This window comes from Amphiura filiformis, chromosome 7 (assembly GCF_039555335.1).
Source record: "Amphiura filiformis chromosome 7, Afil_fr2py, whole genome shotgun sequence".
Classification (NCBI taxonomy): domain Eukaryota; kingdom Metazoa; phylum Echinodermata; class Ophiuroidea; order Amphilepidida; family Amphiuridae; genus Amphiura; species Amphiura filiformis.
In genome coordinates this window covers 70302705-70326074 of record NC_092634.1, presented here as the reverse complement: position 1 = coordinate 70326074, position 23370 = coordinate 70302705, and the positions used below count along the sequence as shown (strand labels likewise).

Sequence of the window (23370 nt, the reverse complement as noted above, 5' to 3'; positions counted from 1 at the left end):
TTGTTTCAGTTTTAGCCACTTAATTTTTAAAAAAATGTAGTGTACTGTACTAAAAGACAAAAAAAAAGCAAACAAAGGTTTAGAGTTATGAATTAGAGAGTTGACAGGAAGTTGTATAAGTTAAATTGTTATGGACATGATGGGTGTATAAAGCGCTAAAATGTTGAAGGTCAGGTCAAAGCCATCCGAGGTGAATTAAGTATAGATTGTCATATTGTCGATCACTAACAATTCTGCGCCAAATTGTTAAAGGTTATCTGAGAATGACTAAGTATATATGATTGGATTTTCAGAATGTTCAGCATTAAAACCATCATGGTCATATCAAAGTTAAAAGTTACTAATAATTCGCCGCGAAATGTTACATGTAATCGGATTATCAATATGTCAACTGGATCACGCTTTTGAGTTCTGCACCACGATGGAAATGATCGCAACACAAAGTCTATGGCATGTAGTACCAATGTCAAAGGTGCGTGATCCAGTTACCCAACTTTATGTTAACACTTTGCTGGCGAATAGATATTTGGATTGTCATGAATTGTTTATGATACCCTCCGGCAACAAACATTCTTAAGGTCGTCTGAATATAGATTGTTGGATTGTTGCGAAACTCGGTGGATGTGATTTCCATTGATCCCTTTGTTATAAGTATGAATTAATGTAGATCTAGCTTTCAACATGACACTTCTTGAGAATTACCTAGTATATGTCATTGGTGGTAGCGATATTTCCCACCCGGTTAGTTGTGCATGTGCTACACACACAAAATTACTCGCATTCCAAGACTTGTCAAGGTAAAATTATGAAATGTGATCTTCATCCATTGCGTTGTCTTTTTAAAGACAATTCTTGTTTTAAATAAAAAATTTTAAAAAACCTGTCAGTCACTTTAGCTTTCAAAATGTACTAGTATATAATTCTATTTTTGACCTTCAACATTCAATTTGACAGCCCTATTTCCTATCATATTACAATACGATATAAAAATATAGCACGAATGGTAGCCATACTAATGGTTTCATTGATTATATTTACAAAAGTCTGAGTCTCGACAACGATACCAACATACTACATGTATGCTTTCAGTCAGCTACCTGCACAACCGATTCTTTTGTTCTGCAAGGCTCACTCAGTCATTTAATGAGGCAATACAAACGATCGAAATTGGTGTTGAAATGAGCAGAATTTTGAGTTACACCTTTTCAGTGTAAAATTTTTTTTCTCAGCCAAATGAAAAGCAATAATTTTCATTTTTTCAGTAAATGGCTGGAAAAACTATAATGCTTGATACTGATTTTTTTTTAATCCTGGTGTTAAACTTAGGCCTGAAATTCAGTCATTTAGTGTAAGATATTCGATTTTTATTTTCTTCATCTCGGCCCGCGAGCTTTATCTTGGATCAACCTTTTAGCTTTTCAAAGTAAATTAGTTCGCTAATGAAGGATTTTCCCCAACTTTCTAAAGCACATCACCGTGAGCTATATATCATAGTTTTGTCAGAATTTCCGTTTTGATTTCACCATCTTTCACTGTCGGCTGAAAAAATTTCTAAATCAACACGTGAAATCTAAAGGCTAGTACTAGCATTGTGGATCGATATCCCTGGGTTTAATAGGAATACCGGCATGGCTATAGTGTTGCCAGAACTTCAATATAGCAAAGAAATTCCCAGACCTATAGCGCTCCTACTGATCATGTTTAACCAGAACACCCAATTGGGGATTTAATCGCTGGTCGGGCAATTTGCTTTCAATGAAAAATTGACCTGGATAACAACAAAGGAAATATCGACTATTTCTGCTGGTTGCTCTCGAGATAAAAGTACTCACCATTGCCTACTTTTACTTAGTTTGACATTTTCGGAGCATCAATGGAAATAGGGTAAAACAAAACGGAAATTCTGACAAAACTATAACATATAGACCCACACGATGTGCTTTACAGAGGTGGGAAATATCTTTCTTTAGCAAACTATGTTAGTTTGAGACGCTAAAACATGAATTCCGTAAAAAGCTCGCAGGCGAATTCAAGGCCTATAAAAATCAAAATATCACACTAAAAGACACAATTTGATGCTTAATTTTAACACCAGGATTAAAAAAAAATGTATATCAAAGCACCAAGTTTTTAACTGACATTAAAAAAAAAAAAAAAAAATATTGCTTTATATTTGACCGAGAAAATTAATTTCATAGCAAAAAGGTGTATCTCTGAATTGTGCTGATTTTTACATGTATCGATCGACTTTTAGCGCGACTAAGCATTTCTAAAGAATTGGTTGTCCAGGCGGCAGACTGCTTTCATTATTTTTTTACGTTAAATTTGTTTTCTGTGTCTGAAAAGCAGATTTTGTGGCAATATACGATCGAAATCTTTACTGATTTCGGTTTCAACATTGATTCTGCAAGATGGTATATATAATTTAAATGGACATTGAAATTTAGTACCACATTTTGAGACATGCTAGTCAATCAATTACATATATGCATCCCGGAAGTAATAAATGTCTGAGTATTTCATTAATGTCCTCCCGGATCCGTTGACTATAACCAAATTATCCATAATTTAATTAGACCCTCCCTCGGGTCCATGGAGAACGACTGGTAATGTAGATTACATAGCATTAAAATCAACCCAATACATGGACCCTCCCAGTCTGTAAGCAATTTGACTTCCAGTTCCCACAAAATGCTGGGAGTTCACTTTTACGGATTTGGAGTCACGCAATCTTTCTATATACCACGTCCATGTTTTCACTACATTAACGTTTGTGTAAGCGACTAAAACAACGATATTGTATCCGACCAATCAACGCAGCTTGGCAGCGCGGGATATTTGAAAAGGCTTCCCTAGCTAAATAATGTGCAAACATTTGCAAACCGCACGCGATAATATACGCAATATGGACAATAGGCCTAAGTCCGAGTCGAGTGGTTGCCTTTTATTATTGCGCGTACCATGGGTCTATCAGACGCGTGCCACTTGAGCTCAGTACCTCTCAGTTGTTGACAAGCAATGACAAGTGCGGGGACAAGTATCCCATCCGATCTTGCGTCACATCCCGCGGCATAGCTTTGTGCTACCATATTTGAATTGAAACTGGGGCGGGGCTTTCGTAATTGACATCAGAATCACCGGGCTTCGTTGAACGAATATTTGGAAGTGAAATCTCTAACACTTCGGAACAGTCTCGGCGTGGGGAGCGGTCACTGAATTTTAGCGTTCAATATAGGAGGTGTGATCAGTGTAGTGGCATCAATTTGAGCTAATTTGTGTAGAGAGAGGAATTGGTTTTGGGCTGTGTATTTAGAATCGGGGGGGTGAAGGACTATGGCATATTTTGGTAGGCTATTATGTTATTATGTAATTGTATATCGTTCCATTATCCAGGCCGGACCGAACCGAGACTGTGGGACAGTCTATAATTGAATACGTCTTTACCTATTCTTATAGCGGTTCCAAATACAGTTTGATTCGAATCAATGTACATTTGCTTAGAGCCATAATATACGAGTTGGTCAATTTTCTTTTCAAAAAATTATAAAGTAATATTACTTACTTTTTTATACTAAACATAGGATTCAATTGCTTTTGATACCAACTTATGATAGCTATGGTTCTTTTCTATCCATTGGTACCAACATTCTCCATCATTATACCGTATTACGTTATTATTTTGACGTCATTATATGAGTGCGCCCTCATTAGATAAGGAAATCACATCTGTACACAGTCAATTTTCGGCTAAAAAATATTTCACATTGTTGGCTAAATAGGAAAGGAAATCACTATTCTATCTGAATACCAAGTTTGAAATCAATAGTACTTGGAATATTTACATAAGAGCAGCACAAATCAATATTTGTATCGTGAAAGTGAGTGCAAAGAAGTCATTTGGTGGTAGAGTTTTTAAGGGATCTGGAATGAGCGTTTTGAGCGTTTCGACAGTATTTTTAGGGGACACGAGAGCACCTCAGACTTATCGAATTGCATTCTGAATACGAAGCATGTATATCTGATATCAAATAATTTTCATTTTTTGAAAATCACGATATAATACAAATTTTATGACAAATTATAAAAAATTTATATTTTTCAAATTTTTGATATATATATAATAGTCCTTGAAGTAAATTTTATAAATCTAATGATATATTCTTAAAGTGTATGTAGCTGGGAGGAAAAGCCGACGATCAATTGAAACCTCAGACTTATCGAATTGCATTCTGAATACGAAGCATGTATATCTGATATCAAATAATTTTCATTTTTTGAAAATCACGATATAATACAAATTTTATGACAAATTATAAAAAATTGATATTTTTCAAATTTTTGATATATAATAGTCCTTGAAGTAAATTTTATAAATCTAATGATATATTCTTAAAGTGTATGTAGCTGGGAGGAAAAGCCGACGATCAATTGAAAATTCTGACCTTTCATATTGAAGATATGGAATTTTTTTCCCAAAAGCCCTTTTTTTTTTTTTTTTTTTTTTGGTGTTTTGGGAAAAAAATCGAAAGGTCAAATTTTTCAATTGATCGTTGGCTTTTCATCCCACCTACATACACTTTAAGTATAAATCATCAGATTTATAAAGTTTACTTCGAGTACTGTTAAATATCAAAATATCAATTTTAATGATTTGCCATAAAATGTGTATTACATTGCAATTTCAAAAATCAAAATTATTTGATATCAGAAGGACATTCTTCGTATTCAGAATGCAATTCGATATGTCTGATGTGTCTTATGTCCCAAAATAAATACTGTCCAAACGTTCATACCCCTTCCCTTAATACAGTGCAAGGAAATCTGATGGGGTGGTACACAAACCCTTTGGTAGACGGAGATTAATTTTGATATGGTGCTCTATGAGGGGTTTAAATTAATTAAGACATTAAAGGAGTATTTCGTTTTTAGCTTCCTCTTTTTATGGTATGTTTCAGTGAATATTCTAGAAAAAAGCCTAATTCAGTTGATTCTGATTTTGCGTTTCCGAGTAAAGCGCTCCACAGACTCCGAGTATTGCACGTACAATATTGTATGTACAATATGTGCGTTATTTAATCTATTGCCATTCTATTTCCAGTAATGTTTAAGTTCTAACGAATGTTTGATGACGAAAAATCGATAATATGTTACATGTAATATCTAGTAGAAATATATTATCGATTTTACGTCATCAAACATTCGTTAGAACTTAAACATTACTGGAAATAGAATGGCAATAGATTAAATAACGTACATATTGTACATACAATATTTTACGTACAATAAAAAGTCTGTATACTGCTTATGCATAAATATTTATTACGCATTACTACGCTACGGTAGTCTTTTGTCTTGAAGTGAGACTAATAACCCACTTGACCAAACAAAAGGGAGGATTTTGATGGCCCATTGATACACATGTCCCGAGTGCGACAAGACATTGTTGCATTTGTTGGTGCAGTAACCGATCAGACGTTCGCGTTGAAGTAAATTTGAGCAAGAAATCCAATCGATTATATGAAGTTGCCGTGGAAGTTGAAGTAATTTTTCAAACATCATTTAGTGCGTACTCAATCATGATCTTTGAAATAAATGATGACACACCATTCCTATGGGGTATTCCAGTTGAAATCCATACATTCCCTATGGAAGACACGACCTTAAGGGTATACAAGGTATTGTTGGTCGAAGCAACCAAAAAAATCGATTTTCATTATCTAAATCAAAATATTATTGAAAAATAACACTTTTGATATTTTGCAAAAGTTCATTCTACAAATCATATACTTTGAAAACTTGCTTGATTTATTGTTGTTAATGAGTTATATACGTTTTACAAAAGTGCTATGGTTTCTTCTTTCATAACTCAAGAACCACAGGACTGATATTTGAATTCTTCTACACACTCCTATCCCTTCTACACACTCCTATTTAAAGAAATGATCAATGCATTTTTTGCCAAAGCTCAATAACATTCGCAAGATGATGTGAACTACCAAAATTGCAACAGTGCAAAATAGTTGCTAACCTTAATATCCTACACATACGCTAGGATGATAAATGCAGTTCAATTACCCCCATTCAACAACTCAAAGAGTTTATAAAAAGATGTATTTGCCCACTGAATATTGATATTACTTTACCTGGCGTGTCTGATATATCATCTATGACCTCTTTGACGTCCTTCACATTCATTGGTGTCATTTCTTCTGCATCATCACGATTGTCCTCTCGGATTTCCTCTTTTGATGAGGATGTGTAGCCCCTTGTGGAATATGTTGTACCAATTACCTGGTTTCAAAATATGACACGTGCATATCATAACATATGATTGAAATGTTACTTGCTTGAGATAATTAATCCTGTACTAATAATCATGAATATTGAGAGCACTCCCATTTCAGCAATACAGCAATACTTGTTAGCTTGTTCCCTGTGGCATTTCAATTGGTAAGTCAAATCTAGATGAAGTTATTGTGTTACAAGATCTATCATTTCATGCTTTATTTGCTAAACCTTTTATGTGCTTCATCTCCGACCAAAATCAGCTATGAAAATTGAGATTGTCCATTGCGCTTCTATTCTGAAACCCTTTATTTTCAGCGTTCGTGGAAGTGGCGTTATGATCTTTATTTTCGCCTATAGTTATGTTCAAAGTCAAAAAAGCTGACTTTGGGCTAAGTGGAGCATCATTTCAAATATAATGAACTTTTGAATGACAATAATGTTTTATTTAAAGCAGGTCTTGAATTCTTAATGAGGAAAATAATTTGTTTTAAATGTATTATCACGTAGGAACGAACACACCCAAGCTTATATTCCAATGTACAATTTCACTTTTGAAGGGAGAATCAACGATTTTGTTTATGAGATATTTTGCCAAATTACGCCACCAAATGATCAACAAGCATGAATAGATTAATGTATCACAATCAGAGATTCATTGCAAAGAACTCGTTATGTAAGTATTTGCAGATGTACTTATTCTAGTTGGAAGGGTGGCTTCCCATGCACCGGAGTGATGTATTTTTCTAACCTATTTCTTTGTAAGTCCCTAGTACACAAATTTTGTTGTTCCCAAAACAAAATATTGTCCCATGTGTGGGAGCAAGGTCATTACACTTAACATGGCGTCAAATTTCAAACTTCATCAAATTGTGTTGCCAATGTATATGATTCAGAAAATGTATAGCTTTGCCTATCTAGGATGTACAGTTCTTCATTTATTACCAAAAGGTCAAAGGTCAAGCATTGACCTCTAAAGGGTCAAAATTTATACTTGCTCCGATTTTGATAAAAATGATGTCAAAATCTTCGTTTTGATTTATGATCTTAAACAATGATAGTTAGCAATATGTGTGCTGTTTTGTTACCTACATTTTGTATCAAAATAGGTCAATGAAAATAGGTCAATGACCAGCCTAACTGACTACCCTGGCGTTGACCGTTCGCGCTTGTTTGTTAACCATATTCCCAAATTCGCCTCACTCTGGTGAGAATAAAAGTAGGGGGCCTACGTATATAATTGGATTTCGCCGCGAAAAAGGATTCAAGCCCAATGTATGGTATTTACCCCAGCTAATTTCACTATCACCCCCTATGATAAAGCACTGTGGGTAAACCAACCGATAGAAATATGTTATTTCTTAAACACTTGAGAATGTTCTTGCAATTTTATTGGTTCTTGCCCGTGTGATATGACACGATATCACACACCTTGCGCGTGCGTGTCGACGCGATACTCGTACGCGCTATTTGAACCAATCGGAATGTGCATAGCAACAACAGGACTGATCGATTCTAAGCCCTAGGTAATGCCTTGTAAAATATAGGATTTAATTTGGTTAAAATTTGGTATACTTATGATTAATATATTTATTTTCATTGAAATGTTTAAGAATGAGAATAAAGGTATTGTTTTTAGCCGCTGTCGTGCATCTATCGTCTCATATTTTTGGCGTAAAACAACTCGGCTTCGCCTCGTTGTTTTACTTAAAATAATGATGTCGCCCGTGTTATATGAGATGCACTCCAGCGGCTAAAAACAATACCTTTATTCTCTAAGTATAGCCTGTCGGCACACTTTTCACACCCTGTTGACAGCTCTGTCAATAGGAGATCAGCAGGGGATAATTCGGATGATTAGTGGTTTTAGATGAATTCCTTTTTCGTAGAAAACCAGGACTATTATGTCCTCCCTATGTAAATAAATAAATGTAGATATTTATATAGCGCTTTATGCCGTAAACAGCCTCAAAGCGCTTTACATTTGTTGCGCCGTCATTAGAATATGTCGGAACCACGTTTGCAGCCTACAAGTGGCGCAGGGTCCATCAGTACAACGACTGTGACTACCCCTAACAGCTTCCCATTGCACCTGGGTGGGGTGAGGCAAGCGAGGCAAAGTGCCTTGCCCAATGGGGCAACATGGTGGAACCGTGGAATCGAACCCACGTACGTCGAGCAAGCTCCCAAACTATGAGTCCAAGGCCGTAACCACTGATCCACCGTGTTTAATCTACCTTCAAATTTATGTCAAATATAGTCTATACCCAACAAACACAAAACGTTTCAACATAATTCGCAAAAGGTTATAAAAGGTTGTCAGAAAACGTTTAAATGTCGGGTTATATATAGGGTACATTAATGGTATAAAACGTTTTCATAACATTAAATAACATTTGTTGGTAATTTACTGCACAGCAAACACAAATGTTTTACAGAAAACATTTAAATGTCGGGTTATATAAAGGGTATAAAAACGTTTTATTAACATTCCAAAAACATTTGTGAAAACTTGGTACAAATCATTCTAAACAGAATGTTATTTTGGGGTTGAAAACATATTTTGCAAAAAATGTTTGCCCAAAATATTTACAATAACGTTTTTAAAATGTTTTCACGACCTTTATATAACCCGACATTTAAATGTTATTAAAACGTTTTGTAAAAAACATTTAAGAACATTTCTGTGTTTGCTGGGTGCAAATATTTTAACATAATGTTATTTAGGTTGACAACATATTTGGCAAAAATGTTTGCAAAAATAGTTTACAATAACATTTTTTGAAAACATTTCAAAATATTGTTGTAGTGTGTTTTCATACAAAACGTTTTAAAACGTTATCATGACCTTTATATAACCCGACATTTAATGTTATTAAAACGTTTTTACCTAAACCAAAAGCCAAAATATAACTTATTTAAAACGTTTTTAAAACGTTTTTGTGTTTGCTGGGTAGTCACTGCTTTCATGTTTGCCATTAATACGGTTTATCTCTTGTATTTCGCAATAATTATGCTTTTTCCTCAAATGCAAAACTCTGAATTTTAAAGTGTTCTAGTTTGATTGCAAATAGTCGAATACGTATTTGACATATAAATCCGAGGTTATAGATAATAATACTGTGATATCTCTGGTTACCTACTCTGTATTATTTAAAAGGAGTTTAATTTCGGTCTGTTCAAAGTAGGAACAATGGTTCTAACCCAAAGGCAGATACGAAAAGTTGCATTTCTATGACAAAAGTAGCAAATGGAGCGAAGGACCTGGCTCTTTGACATTATACTTACTCTTTCCGCCGGAGGCTCCTCCGTAAGAAGACTGATAACAGTAGTTACTACGCAGGATACAACAGCCACCATGCAATTATAGTACAGATAATGAACTTTGTATACGATAGGAGGTCGAGTTTCTGGTTCCCCACAAGGTGGAGCGGGATATATGATGTCGAGAATCATGCGGGTTACACCCATAGCACACCCGCAAACGAGCCCCCAAAATGCGCCCTGAAATAAGTACATGATTCACGCATTAGAAAAGTGCGATCTGGATACGATTATAGTTTAACATGTTGAAGTCGATTATGTGCTTAAAGCATACATAAGTACCGCTTAACGCGCTTTATTCTTTTTGCTGAAAGCCTAAGCGGCAATAAAGCGTAATTTTAACTTAATGCTCTGCGTGCTAGCCATGCGCTTCAATGGAAAAAGTTTTGAAATATTTTCTCAAAATTTCAAGAGCTATCTTCAGAACTACTGAACCAATAATAGGCTTGCTTGTACTCATTTTAATGCATTTTCCATGCTGATTCCAAATATGGTCATGAAAATTTACATTTCTGAAATTTTTGAATTTAAAAAAAATTTGAAACATGTCGTCTGCAGTCGACACCCGCGTGAAGAGAATTAACCTTTTTGAAACAGACTCATTCTAATTCTAATAAATTGTTCTCAGCGTTTAACCAGTATATGCCAGATGTTTTATAATTGTACCAAAATAGCGAAATAAAATTGGTTGAACTGATCCTATGAATCATTTTCAAATAGAATGGTTTACTAAATGTGCTTATTCAAAATCATTTTTCACCTAATTGCGTATAGGGCGTTTCCTGCTAAATAAGATGTAGCATACATGCCATTAAGGGGGTACTACACCCCTCGATAAATTTGTGTCTATTTTTGCATTTTTCTCAAAAACTAATAACACAGTGGTTACAAAAGTTACGTATATTATAGGGGCAAGGAATCCAATTACTACACTGGAATTTCAGTGACCCAAGAAAAGCGGTTCGTTATTTATGATAAGAAATAAGGTACCGCTAGGATGTACCTTATTTCCTATCATATATACTGATCCGATTGTCTTGAGTTACTGAAATTCCTTGCCCTATAATATACGTAACTTTTTGTTACCAGTGTGTTATTATTTTTGAGAAAAATGCAAAAATAGTCACAATTTACCACAGGGTGTAGTACCCCTTAATCATATTCAGATTATTCACACATGATGTTTGGATGGTTCTATTACACTGAAATGTGTTGAAAGTCGCACGTGTTTACTATGAATAGGAAATGCAAGATGCATTAATGTAATCTATAATAATAAAAGGCATGCGTAGTATTTAAATAATTATAGCTTAACACATTAGACTTGTAAATGTTCTAACCATTTCTACATGTTTTTGTTGACGCAAGTCTTGAGACTTAATTATACGGTGAATAATTCATGACCGTCACATGGTTGGTGTTTATGCAGTAAACTGATGATATGAATCAAAACAAGTGCTTCTGATGTAATACATATATTGTACATGTTGGACTGAAACCCCCGATAATAGATCAACATCAAACTAAACCGTATGCTTGCGTGTATTCACTAAGAATAAAGGATAATTTTGTTTTTGAAATGTATTTTATCATTTTTGTAATCTGGGCCATCTATTTCTATTTGAATAGAGAAATGTCCATGTAACTAATGTCAGGCTTACCCGCTCTTTGTGTTCCATATAAATGTGCTATTCCAGCTCAAATACATCATACACTCCCTATCGAAGACATGATATTATTAAATCTCTCACTGACTGGGACATATATTTTAAATATAGTCATCCATTCAGGTAACCCCATTGGACCCCCCCCCCCGGTGTGGAAGATTAAGGTCGTGTCTTCCATAGAGGGTGTACGTATATCAACGGGGATAGCCCATTTATATGGAGCACTAAGAGCGGGTAAACCTGGCATTAGTTACATGGACATTTCTCTATTCAAATATATATTGATGGCCCAGATTACAAAAATGATAAAATACATTTCAAAACAAATTGTCCTTATAGTTTATACTTTCATTGGATTTCAACTGAAATAGTCCAATGTACCACAGTATTCCTCGATACACATATGTCATGCGATCAAGCTAAATCAGTCGGAACTCGGTAATATTGATTTTGAGATACAGCCAAACAAAGGAAATATTTCCTTTTGTTTCCTTTTGTTTTGGACACTCTTTAATTGCCTATATCTTTGGATCTGGCTGTTCAATTTCAATGGGGTTTTCTGCAAAATGTAGCTTTGTAAATGCTTTTTACTATTCTATAAGAATCTGAAAATTTGTTATTTCCGAGTTCCGACTGATTTTGCTTGATCGCATCACATATGGGTACCCATATGGTAGAGAGAGGGAGAGAGAAATCTATTTCTTCCCTCTCTCCATCTGCCCCCCCCTCCCTCCTCTTTGTCTATTTCTCCATCTCTCATTTACATCTCACACATCCCCTCCCCACACCACGTCCACCACCATCGCCTCCCCACACCACGTCCACCACCATCCCTCCCCACACCACGTCCACCACCATCCCCTCCCCACACAACGTCCACCACCATCCCAAGTAATTACCATGATTACTTTGTTTTACCTTGGCAGATTAATAAATTCACAAACTTCTTTCCAAGTAAAAGGCAGTATGTGCCATGTTATTTACTTATAGATACTATCATTTGGCTTTTGTAAACACCACATTTTATAATATCTTATTTTGATTCACAGATACTGTTTCTTTCTCTTTTTTTTATTTTTTGCAATTTTTATTTGAGGGGAGCATCTTTTTTCTCATCGAATAAGTTCATCAGTGCTGATATAATTAATTAAATACCACATTTTTGTTGTACAAATCCAGAATTTTACTCACGTTTTAAACGTTTCATCTTCCGTGCGGAAGATTTCATCAGTAATGCGAATATGCACTGCACCCGACTTCGAGCAATCCTCCTACTCTCATCGCGATGACGGAACTTGGTCTTAGAGTCACGTATACGACCATCTATATACTGCAAGCAACAACGCACCCTGGGGATGAGAACAGGAGGATTGCCAGAGGTGGTACAACAGCTGATCATCGCAGGATTGATGAAATCTTCCGCACGGAAGATGAAATGTCTCAAACGTGTGTAAAATTCCGAGCTTTATAACAAAAATCTGATATTTAATTTGAGGGCAGCATTTTCATTTAGTTCCACTTGCCTTTTCATTAACTCGTCTCCAAGCCACTCCCATAACGAAGCAAATGAAAATAGGTGGTGCGAAATAAGACTGCAAAGATTGTATGTAAATAAATAGTTGACCACTCTGCGATGATTGGACGATAGGAATCCACAGTATGCTTATAGCCAGCAAAACAACAATAAACACCCTAAAGGATAATTGAAGAGAAAAAGCATAACATTTGAAAGTGCGCCAGTATTTAGAATGCTTTAACATTCTACGAAGATCTTCACATCTCCATAAATAATAACCCCTTCCAATTTTAAAGACTAATGTTGACCCAACAAAGTAAAACGCCGTTTAAACAACCTTGTTTTAATAACGTCATGAACGTGGGAACTGAACAACCAATTGCTTAAAAAGTTTAAAATATTTAAACACAACGGGTTGTTAAAGGGGCATTTCGTGATCCACAGCCTCATCCCCCCACTTTTCCCAAAAAAAGTTGAGATTTTTATACCACTGGATACCTCTGGCTACATAATGTTTATGTACCAAATATTTTTTGAACGAAATTACAACACATTGTCTATGGAGAAGTGTAATACACATAATCATGCATAACTCGCAAACGCAAAATCGGAATCAACTGAAATTTTGGAAATAAGCTTTTTCGTGGATATCTACTGAAAATGTCATAAAAGAGGATGCTAGGATCACGAAATCCTCCTTTAACATTGAGATAATCTTTGCAACTGGACTTACTGTTTTTGTTGACTACAGTATCACGTCATATCTCTGACGCTTCATCAGGCCTAGTGATGTGAATTGGCTCTGTGTTATTGACCTGTGACGTCACGGTGGTAGGAGTGACGTCACACTGGAGTCGCCGAGGAATTTTCCTGATCGTTGGTTCGTAGCTGTGAGGCAGGTTGTGGCGTAGTCCCCCTCGGCGACTCCAGTGTGACGTCACTCCTACCACCGTGACGTCACAGGTCAATAACACAGAGCCAATTCACATCACTAGGCCTGATGAAGCGTCAGAGATATGACGTGATACTGTAGTCAACAAAAACAGTAAGTCCAGTTGCAAAGATTTATAACCTAATCTAACTTTATTCAACTACCTGGATGATTGAAAATATTCATAGATAAAAAGTTGTTTAATTATTTGTAAGCAACAACTGTACAGATTTCCATATGAGCCAGGATTTTATTCCCGAGATACTTGCATTGGTTTTTTCATTGGATACTATGCTTTTATTTACACATTTATACTCTAAAGATTGACTAGTTATCATTATAGACGAAAGAGCTAAGGTATTAATGTATCAACAATCAGTTGAAATGAAGTGGTATATAAAGTTAGCTCCGATCATTTTACTTATTTAATTCATTTATTCAAACACGTTTAGAACAATGAATAAATTCTATTCAAGATGAAAAACACGCGAAATATTGTGCAATATTTACTGAAACAATAATACATTCGATATTGGACGCTACAGCACATGAATCTGAATATAAATATATAATTGATTTATTCTTTGACGCTTCTATTGAAACTGAAATTCATAGGCTTAGATCCGGGGGGATCCCCTCAATATTTTGCTAGGGGGTGGCCCATACAATCATTCCCCCTCACCAAATGTTGACGCCTGTTTGTGGGTTTCTGACCAAAATTAACCTCATATTTGACCATTTTTTAGCCCGCAAAATGCTCATTTGTGCGTACTTCGCGAGTACTTATTCCACTTTTGCACCATATTTCATCTGTGTCAATATGACAAAATATTTCACTCGCATTTGAACTTATTCTGTCGCCAAAAGGTGCTGGATTCACAATACTTTAAGATTTTTTTTTTCACCATCCCCCCTATCAAAAAGAAATCTACGTTACTGCTGATGTATGTTGGTGTTGTCTACATGCCATAGACTACATCACGGAATACATTGCAAGTATGACTTCCACTTCTATAGCTCCCACAAAACCTGGAAAGAACGGCCGGTAAAGCACAAAGGTACTTCAGAAAAAGAGATTAATAAATCAACAATTCCCTCACGGCTTCAACCACCCCCCTGAACGCCTACACGCCCCCCCCCCCCCACACACACACACACCCCTACAGCCCAGCACATCCACCACACCACACACCCCCACCGCCGCACATCCCCCTCCCCTCAACAAGCCACATACCAACCCCAACACACCCCGCCCATCAATCCACACACAACCCCAACACACCCCGCCCATCAATCCACACACAACCCCAACAGACATAGCAAATAAGAAAGTATTTTTTGCAGCACAATACAAAAGTGACACCAGTGTTCGTTTTCCACGTTCAGGAGCGGCATCCGAAAACATTTATGTTGATTGATTGTGATATTGCACATTCTAACAAATAAACGCACCCCGCACACCCCACCCACCCCGCACACGACACACATCCAATTCAGCCCCCCCAATTGACGGTGCAAGAGTGATACTATGTGTTTTCAACATTGAGCATCTTCATTCAAAAAATGTCTGCAGTTGCCTAGTTGCCTATAATCGTGCAACATTGAAACAACAGGCGACCCCCTTTTTTCCTCTTCCTTTCTTTCTCTCTTCCTTTCTTTTTCTCTTCCTTTCCTCCTCTCCTTTCTCTATATCTTTCTTTCTTTCTTTTTTTCTTTCATCCTTTTATTCATTCTTTCTTTCATTCATACTTTTCCCTCCTTCTTTTACTTGTTTTCTTGTGTGTATTTTTGTACTACTACTTGTAAAAACAACCCTAAACTCATTATTGGTTTATAGATATTTACCTGCCCACAATCATTAACTCCGTATTGGTTGCATGACGTCGTATGCGCCGCCATGATATATCCATGGTAAAAATCGTGCTTACCTGCCCACAATCATTAACTCCGTATTAGTTGCATGACGTCGTATGCGCCGCCATATATCCATGGTAAAAATGGTGCTTCCACTATTAAATATGGAGGTGAGAGAACTCATGAGGGCGGCCATCATAACGGCTACCATCAAGCCACGTACACCTGCACAGATTTGGTAAATGTTTTTATTTGTTCAGAATTATTTCTTCAAATAATTCATTTGTTATGAGGCAAAAAAAAAGGGTTCGTCTCAAAGCTTGCGCGCGCGTTTGTAAAATCCCACGATTTGACAAAAAACAAATGCGGAATTTTTTTTTATTTCAAAAAAAATTTTTTTTTAGTTTTTTCCAGAAAAAATCGGCGAAAATCAGACTTTTTTCTCAAAATACCATGAAAAAAAGTCGGGAATAAAAAAAAAATAAAAAAAAATAAATCGCATTTCGCATTTGTTTTTAAATTTCTCGTGAGCTTTGAGACAAACCTTTTTTTTTGGCCTGACAGGGCTGACAAATCCTTGTGTAGGACTATTCCAGTTGAAATCCATCCACACACTATGTTTATTTTTAAAATTCTTGTCTTTAAAGCCGCTATAATATACATAAACTTTGTTACCAGTGTGTTATTATTTTTTGAGAAATATGCAAAAATAGTCACAAATTTATCAAGGGGTGTAGTACCACCTTAAAGCCAAGAATTTTAACAATAAACATAGTAAGTTACAGTAAAACCGCCAACAACAGATAACGATATAATCTATAATAAATTACTGAGTTTGGCGGATTGGTGAGGCTAAAAACTTTTACGGTTTTTTTTTTTATATCGGAAAACAGACTTTTGCTATGGGAAGAACAAGGTCGTCCGCACTTCGATAAAACGTCGAATTTTGTTTTTGTTTACGTTAAGGGGGTCAAATTAAGTCAATTAGTTTCAAAAGCACTGAAAGGGACTTTCGGCCTAATTCACCACCAACTACTCACCTATTGGGTTGCTGTTTAACATGAACACCCGCAGATCCTTTGTCTGGTCTGACATTGGGTCACTCATATCATTACACAGAAGATTCAATTAACATGTATTGTTTATTCAACTAATTTGTCAACATTAGCATGCATTCAGTGTTCAAAGGGTGACTGTTTTTATGGAGAACCTATTGTCAACAGTAGAGTGTTTGTTTATTGAATTAGTTTTTGATGCTTTTGTGTTGAAGGACCATTGAAAGAATCTCCAAATTCACTATATTAAACTCACAGGTAATCAGTGTCTGTGCAAAATATTTTGGACCAAGTTAAACGTAAGTGTTCTACAAAATTTGTTTTGATTGTTAATCCTGAGACTGCACTTCAAATTGCGCTGCACCAGGTGAAAACTTTCAAGATGGGGTGTAAAAAAATTAACTCAAAAACTGAAATTGCACCTGACCATTACCCCTGCCCAGAACATTAAAACCATATAAAATATCAGTACCGCAAAAGACGGTGACCACGAAAGACAGTGACCGCGAAAAACGGGCGACCGCTTGTAAGAAGAATAGAGCATACACAGATTTCTTAAGATCTATGACTAAATAAGTGGTTTAAGGTCACGGCCATTGGGCTATTCCAGAAAATAGATGCACACCCCCTATAGAGGAGTTCGGATATCCAGACTTTTTGACCAGTCGTGACTGTTGGAAATCCAGACTTTTAAAGTGCCCAAAGGCAAAAAATCCGGCAGAAAAATAGTTCAAAATCAGAAATCCTCAATTTGAGAGCTCATTTTCAACATTTCCGTGATTTTTCCTTCATTTGATTGGATTTCCAAGCTTTTTCCAGTAACATTGGCAACTGGAATTCCAGTCGTTTTCAGAAAGCAGACTTGGAAATCCGGACATTTCTTTGATTGAAAATTTACTCCTCTATAGGGGGTGTGCACTTATTTTCTGGAATAGCCCATTTACCTATTGGCATAAGTTCCAATACAAGCTTGCTGTAAGCAATGTTGGAACAACCAACTTCTGTTCCACACACTTCCTTGCATACTTCAGGATCTACGCAGGCTACTTCGTCTAAAATTTAAGAAAATAATGGTTATGTTCATAGATGCCATTTTTATCTTTGTCATTAGAACAATAATTTAATAACAATATCAAGTAAACTGTACACTAAATTCTTTTTCCGGTTTGATCGAGTAAATCCTTAGCATAAACTTTCCCTCATATCTCACACTAAGGCTTCACGATAACCAATTATTTGTCATATAGCTAAGGGCAGAATATGACACAATGTGGAATGAGTTATATATCGTTATGAATACGGCAGAGTGCCGAATACGCTAAATTGCTGTTCTGAGTAAACGGCGTTTGAAAATCTTTGTACCATTCCATTGGTCCTTCTAAAAATTTAGAACATTCGTGAGCACTCATTTGAAATGTATATTATAGAAGTGAATGTACACGAATTATTGGCAATACTTGCATGTTCTGAAATAATCGATATATCCCTCAAAACGCGTTTTAACAGCTATTCGGCTTTATGCTGTAGCCAAAATGTCTTTATCACTGCGCAGAGAGAGGTCGAATACGCATTCAACTACGTGTAAACCATAGCACGCATTCTTGATTTGGGGCTTTTGTCTAGAAATTACTGGTTGTCCTAAGGCTATGTAGACTTAACTTGCTATATAAGTTATAAATAGTCATCCCTGTAATATTTAGCAAAAACTGGAGGATTTTAAAGCAAAAATAACAATATTGGCCTATATTTTGCGTATGATTTTCCGGGATTTTCCAATTTCACAGGCGCACACTCACATTATTAACCCACAGCAATATCATGTGGGGAATGTTTGTACTTATTTTGTTATTACTGGAGAGAAGATACCTACAGCTATACGTTGGTATCAAATATATTAGTATAGGACATGTAATATAGAAAATTCGGGGTTTCCCGCTATACAATACTATAGATCACCATGATTTGTACAGCTAAGTATACGATTCGTCTCTCTGCCGAATTCATTTATCGCACTTAGGAGCGATTCGTCCAAATCAAAATTTCAATAACTACGTCGGTGAGTAAGATTTGCCATTAAATTTTGGTGGAAATAAAAGATAACCTGAAACATAATCATAAGCATACAAAAACTCAATTTGCTCAAAATTCTCGATTCGTCACTCTGCCGAATTCATAACGAATATTAAATATAATGTCCCTCTATGAAATCTGAAAAGTACCTGGCAATTGATGGTCAAATGGGAACGTGAGTTTCGAGTTTTATGATAGGGACACTATTTAACCACAGAATGGAGCAATGTATGTTCATATTATTTTTTAGTCCAGTCCATGCATTTAGTCCAAGTGGCAAAGATAAATATTTCAAGTTGCATGCAACATAGTTTATTTCATCCATAATCAAAGATACGCACAACCAAATGCCAAATACATGCAATTACAGGCAGGGAATCACTTAATCCTAACGTCCTAAGTGTTTTTGGCGAATGGAAAGGAAAGAAGGAAGAAATAAAGAGAGAACATGAACAAAGAAGTTATTTTGGTGGGTAATCGAAATCGCCCGGGGGGGTCACTCCCATTGTGGCCTGTACACCATCCGCGATAATCAACTTTTGAAAAGCACCCTAAACAAGGATTTTAACCCTTGGCTAAAACAATACCCTAAACAGGGATTTTATTCCCTGCATCAAATTTCATACCCTAAATTTCATTTCCGCGTACTAGCAATTGCAATTTTGCTACCCTTTTTTCCAATATTTCATGTTTTTGACACCCTAAACGCGTTACGCGCGTATCGTGCATATCCACGAAAAACTACCCTTTTTACGCGTTTTCATTATCGCGGATGGTGTACAGGCCCCAATGGGAGTGACCCCCCGGGCGAAATCGAGACCCCTAGCGTCCCAAGCATAAGGTCGGCGACCGGTAGCCACGAGTGTTTCGATGGCCCGTCCAACGAAACCGTGCCTATAATTATATCACTTAAGATTATTGCGTCATCGCATACGTGTGATGCATGCATACGCGGGGGATATTATGTTGTAGCGTTTAGTGTTATCACTAGGATCCACAACATGCTCATCTATCAAGGCACAGTTCTTTAACCCCAATACAGTTGCAGATTCATTTAATGACCTTTGAAAATTTGGGTACACAAACTCATACTCTGCAACTTGAGGTCAAATTTTGCACTATGATTGTTTAATTGAGGTTATTGAACTATGGCATTGGGATGAAGCCATTGTGGTCCATAGTGTATGGTAATTGGCTGTCAAATGTTAATGTCCAGTTGCGAGTTTATGACATGCACACATGCTGCCCATTCTATCACAGAGCTTTAATTAAGGTAATAATATTAGGGTGCATGTAACGTAATTGATGCCATCGTTACCGTGGTTACATGGCGGTGACATGTTGTTGTGCTCACATGGTATATTGCTTTTAGGTGTGTGAAGAAGATACGGGTTTCCGGGACGCGTCATTTTTTTCTGAAACCTGGCATAATGGGCCGCTGCAATCATAATCGGCCACAATACACCTATAATTGAAGACCGACTTAAAAAAGACTAGTTTGCGTATGACGTCCTGTCAACCAGACCAAAAACGCCGTACTGCGCAGGTCAGCAACCATACACACCGCACCTCTGCCCTGACGTCAGACGCAAACTAGTCTTTTTAATTCGGTCTTCAATTATAACCTTTAGGGTTTGCGTTGCGGTCGTCCTTTATGGTTGCAGGAAATAAATACGCTTCCGGATCGGGCTTATGATGGGAAGGCATAAAAAAGATTCGCTGTACATGTATATACTTGCGAACTCCTAACAGCATTGTATAATTGAGAAGTCTCCCAATAGGTATCGAGGGTAAACTTGAAAACAAAATGCCTAAATACAACTGGTAGGGAATTGCTCGAGGTTTAACACTCTTCACGCGGGTGTCGACTGCAGACGACATGTTTCAGAAATTTTTTTAAAATTCAAAAATTTCAGAAATATTTGGAATCGTCATGAAAAATGCATTAAAATGAGTACAAACAAGCCTAGTATTGGTTCAGTAGTTCTTAAGATAGCTCTTGATATTTTGAGAAAATATTTCAAAACTTGAACTTTTTCCGTTGAAGCGTTGAAGAGCACTGGAGAGGGGTGTTATTTTGTCAATATCAACATACCTGGAAATAGGACTCTACTGATCATACCCGGGATTATGATGAGATACATTGGTAGTAGCTTGAGATAACCAGCAAGAATGGCTCCACCCTTTGCATGGGTCACATTCTTTGCAGCTAATGCACGTTGTACTATTACCTGCGGGGTAAACAAAATACGTTTCACCTTGCGTTCAAGTTCAAAAAAAGGTTCGGAGCTTTTAAAAACATTTGAAACATTCTATTCTTGGTCCTATGCTGACACCCGGTGCCGACATCATCAAATCTTTTTCTTAAATTCTTCTCCTAAATTTTCTGTTCTTCATCTTCATCTTCATCTTGATCTTCATCTTCATCTTCATCTTCATCTTCATCATCATCTTCATCTTCATCTTCATCTTCATCTTCATCTTCATCTTCATCTTCATCTTCATCTTCATCATCATCTTCATCATCATCTTCATCTTCATCATCATCTTCATCATCATCTTCATCATCATCTTCATCTTCATCTTCATCTTCATCTTCATCTTCATCTTCATCTTCATCTTCATCATCATCTTCATCTTCATCTTCATCTTCATCATCATCTTCATCATCATCTTCACCTTCATCTTCATCTTCATCTTCATCTTCATCTTCATCTTCATCTTCATCTTCTCCTCCACTTAATCTTCTTCTTCTCTGCTACCTCTGCAATTCTGGTTTTGAGATGGTAGTATACAAATGATATAGTTAAATGCCTTCACCTGATCAGTGCACCAGTACCAAATCCCAATGACCATGATCCCCATAATGGTCCCAGGCCATGGCTGATCAGAATCCACAGGATCGCGCATTATATTAAACGAATCCATCCTAGGTACACCACACCCTGTCTCCGTATCGTTAATGTGGGTACTGGGTATAGCTTGCATATATTTGATTTTCAGTTCTTCGTAACCCCCTACTTTGGCATAACCTGCATTAGAAGTGTAATAAAGGGTTAGGTAGCCAAAAATGCAATACCGTAAAACCCCGTCTACAAGCATATAGTGTGCTTCTGATGAAAGCTACATTAATCCAGTCGCCATTATGGAGTTTGAGCAAATAAATTACGGATCCAAGCATATACAAACAAGTACTATTTTAAGACCGATCAATTGCATTGGTATATTAACGCTTGCTTCGAATTAATTAAGCTTTTATAAAAAAAACAACACTATATATGCTTGTAGACGGGGTTTTACGGTACCGTCAAGATTCGCCTAATGCCGCATATGGGCCATATGGGCCGCCTAATGGCGCGTATGGGCCATATGGGCTCCCTTGGCATTGTACTGGACTATATAGCACAAACTGAAAATGCCCTCCTGTAAAAATCATACCAGCAAACCAGGGCATGGATCCTTAATTCTTATTGGGATTTTCTATTTACGTGAAATGAACCCTGAGGCAAAGGAGCATGATGTGCGCTATTAGGCGAATCTTTACGGTATAACACTTGTTTTAATACAGAAGAATAAAATGATTGTATGTCACAGGTACATTACAAATTAGCATACAGTCGGCACAATACATATGGTAGTAATTCACGACACTTGACCTTATAGCCAAATAAGGGTCGATTTGGAAAATCAAAGTGATTATAATGACAGCAAGTATTTGTATAATCTAAGATATCATTGACGACAAATTCAAAAGTTGCAATGCTATTGATTTTAACACATCATGCATATCGTGAGCTTTCAAATTTCCGTCAACAAGTATGTCATATGTAGGGCCTACATTATAAAACCAGAAATTAGCATAGAGTAAATATTGGTTTTGAGTGCATCCATTTGCCTTTTTTGTGCTTAATGTTTTTTTCTGTAATATTGTTCTCCTATTCACCTGAGGAGCCTTAGGGCGATACAGACTGTAGTGAATCAACATAAAGTAATTTTACACATTCCCTCTTTTTGTATATCTTTCTCTCCAAGGATTGCATCTTTACTTTCACTTTAATATTACATAACGTTTCGCAAACCTTTCGTTTGACATCAATACAAATGTTGCTGAAATTGATTTTTATGTGCAAGTTTATGCTTGATGTGTTTGTGTTTGGTCCGTCTTTTGATCGTCGGTGTCTTTCAGTCATACAGTTAAACATGTAAATCTGGTAACAGTACACTTGTTGATTTGTGCATTTTTTTATATTACAATCTTTTACACCTTTTTTACAATGTTGGTTGTCTAGCTATATAATGCAACATTTGCTTACTGATTCCGGTTAATGCAAATCCTCCGATGACCATAATGGTTGTTTGAAGTGTGTCGGTGTAGATGACAGCGGCAAGGCCACCTACATCAAAGAATACACCATTAGATTAGATTAGATTAGATTAGATTAGATTGAAAACTTTATTCACAGTCCATAACATCACAAACACATAGATAAAAGAATAGTGTCGGTGCCAAAGGCCTGACGGCCTGAGGGGGCATCACCTTTACATCGAGAACGTTGTTTTGTTCTTGTTCTTATTTAACGAGAACGATTAAACAAAACCAGGTTCCAAGTTATTGGTTGGTGTTCTTGTTCGCGGAGAGTAACATGTATTTGGTTAAAGCCATAACAA

The 23370-nt window shown here is 36.5% G+C and overlaps 1 protein-coding gene across 1 annotated transcript in view; it reads right to left on the bottom strand.

The window, feature by feature from the left end:
• The window catches only part of LOC140157563 (sodium/myo-inositol cotransporter 2-like), a 39716-nt gene that overhangs the window by 3361 nt on the left and 12985 nt on the right, over positions 1-23370 (bottom strand). Inside the window, exons 7-14 of the mRNA XM_072180796.1 lie at positions 23016-23096; positions 21523-21734; positions 20798-20933; positions 17577-17684; positions 15652-15802; positions 12800-12968; positions 9574-9789; positions 6144-6291 (exon numbers count right to left, since the gene is read on the bottom strand). Of these exons, the coding sequence (XP_072036897.1) occupies positions 6144-6291; positions 9574-9789; positions 12800-12968; positions 15652-15802; positions 17577-17684; positions 20798-20933; positions 21523-21734; positions 23016-23096 (1221 nt within the window). The remainder of the gene's footprint in view (positions 1-6143; positions 6292-9573; positions 9790-12799; positions 12969-15651; positions 15803-17576; positions 17685-20797; positions 20934-21522; positions 21735-23015; positions 23097-23370) is intronic.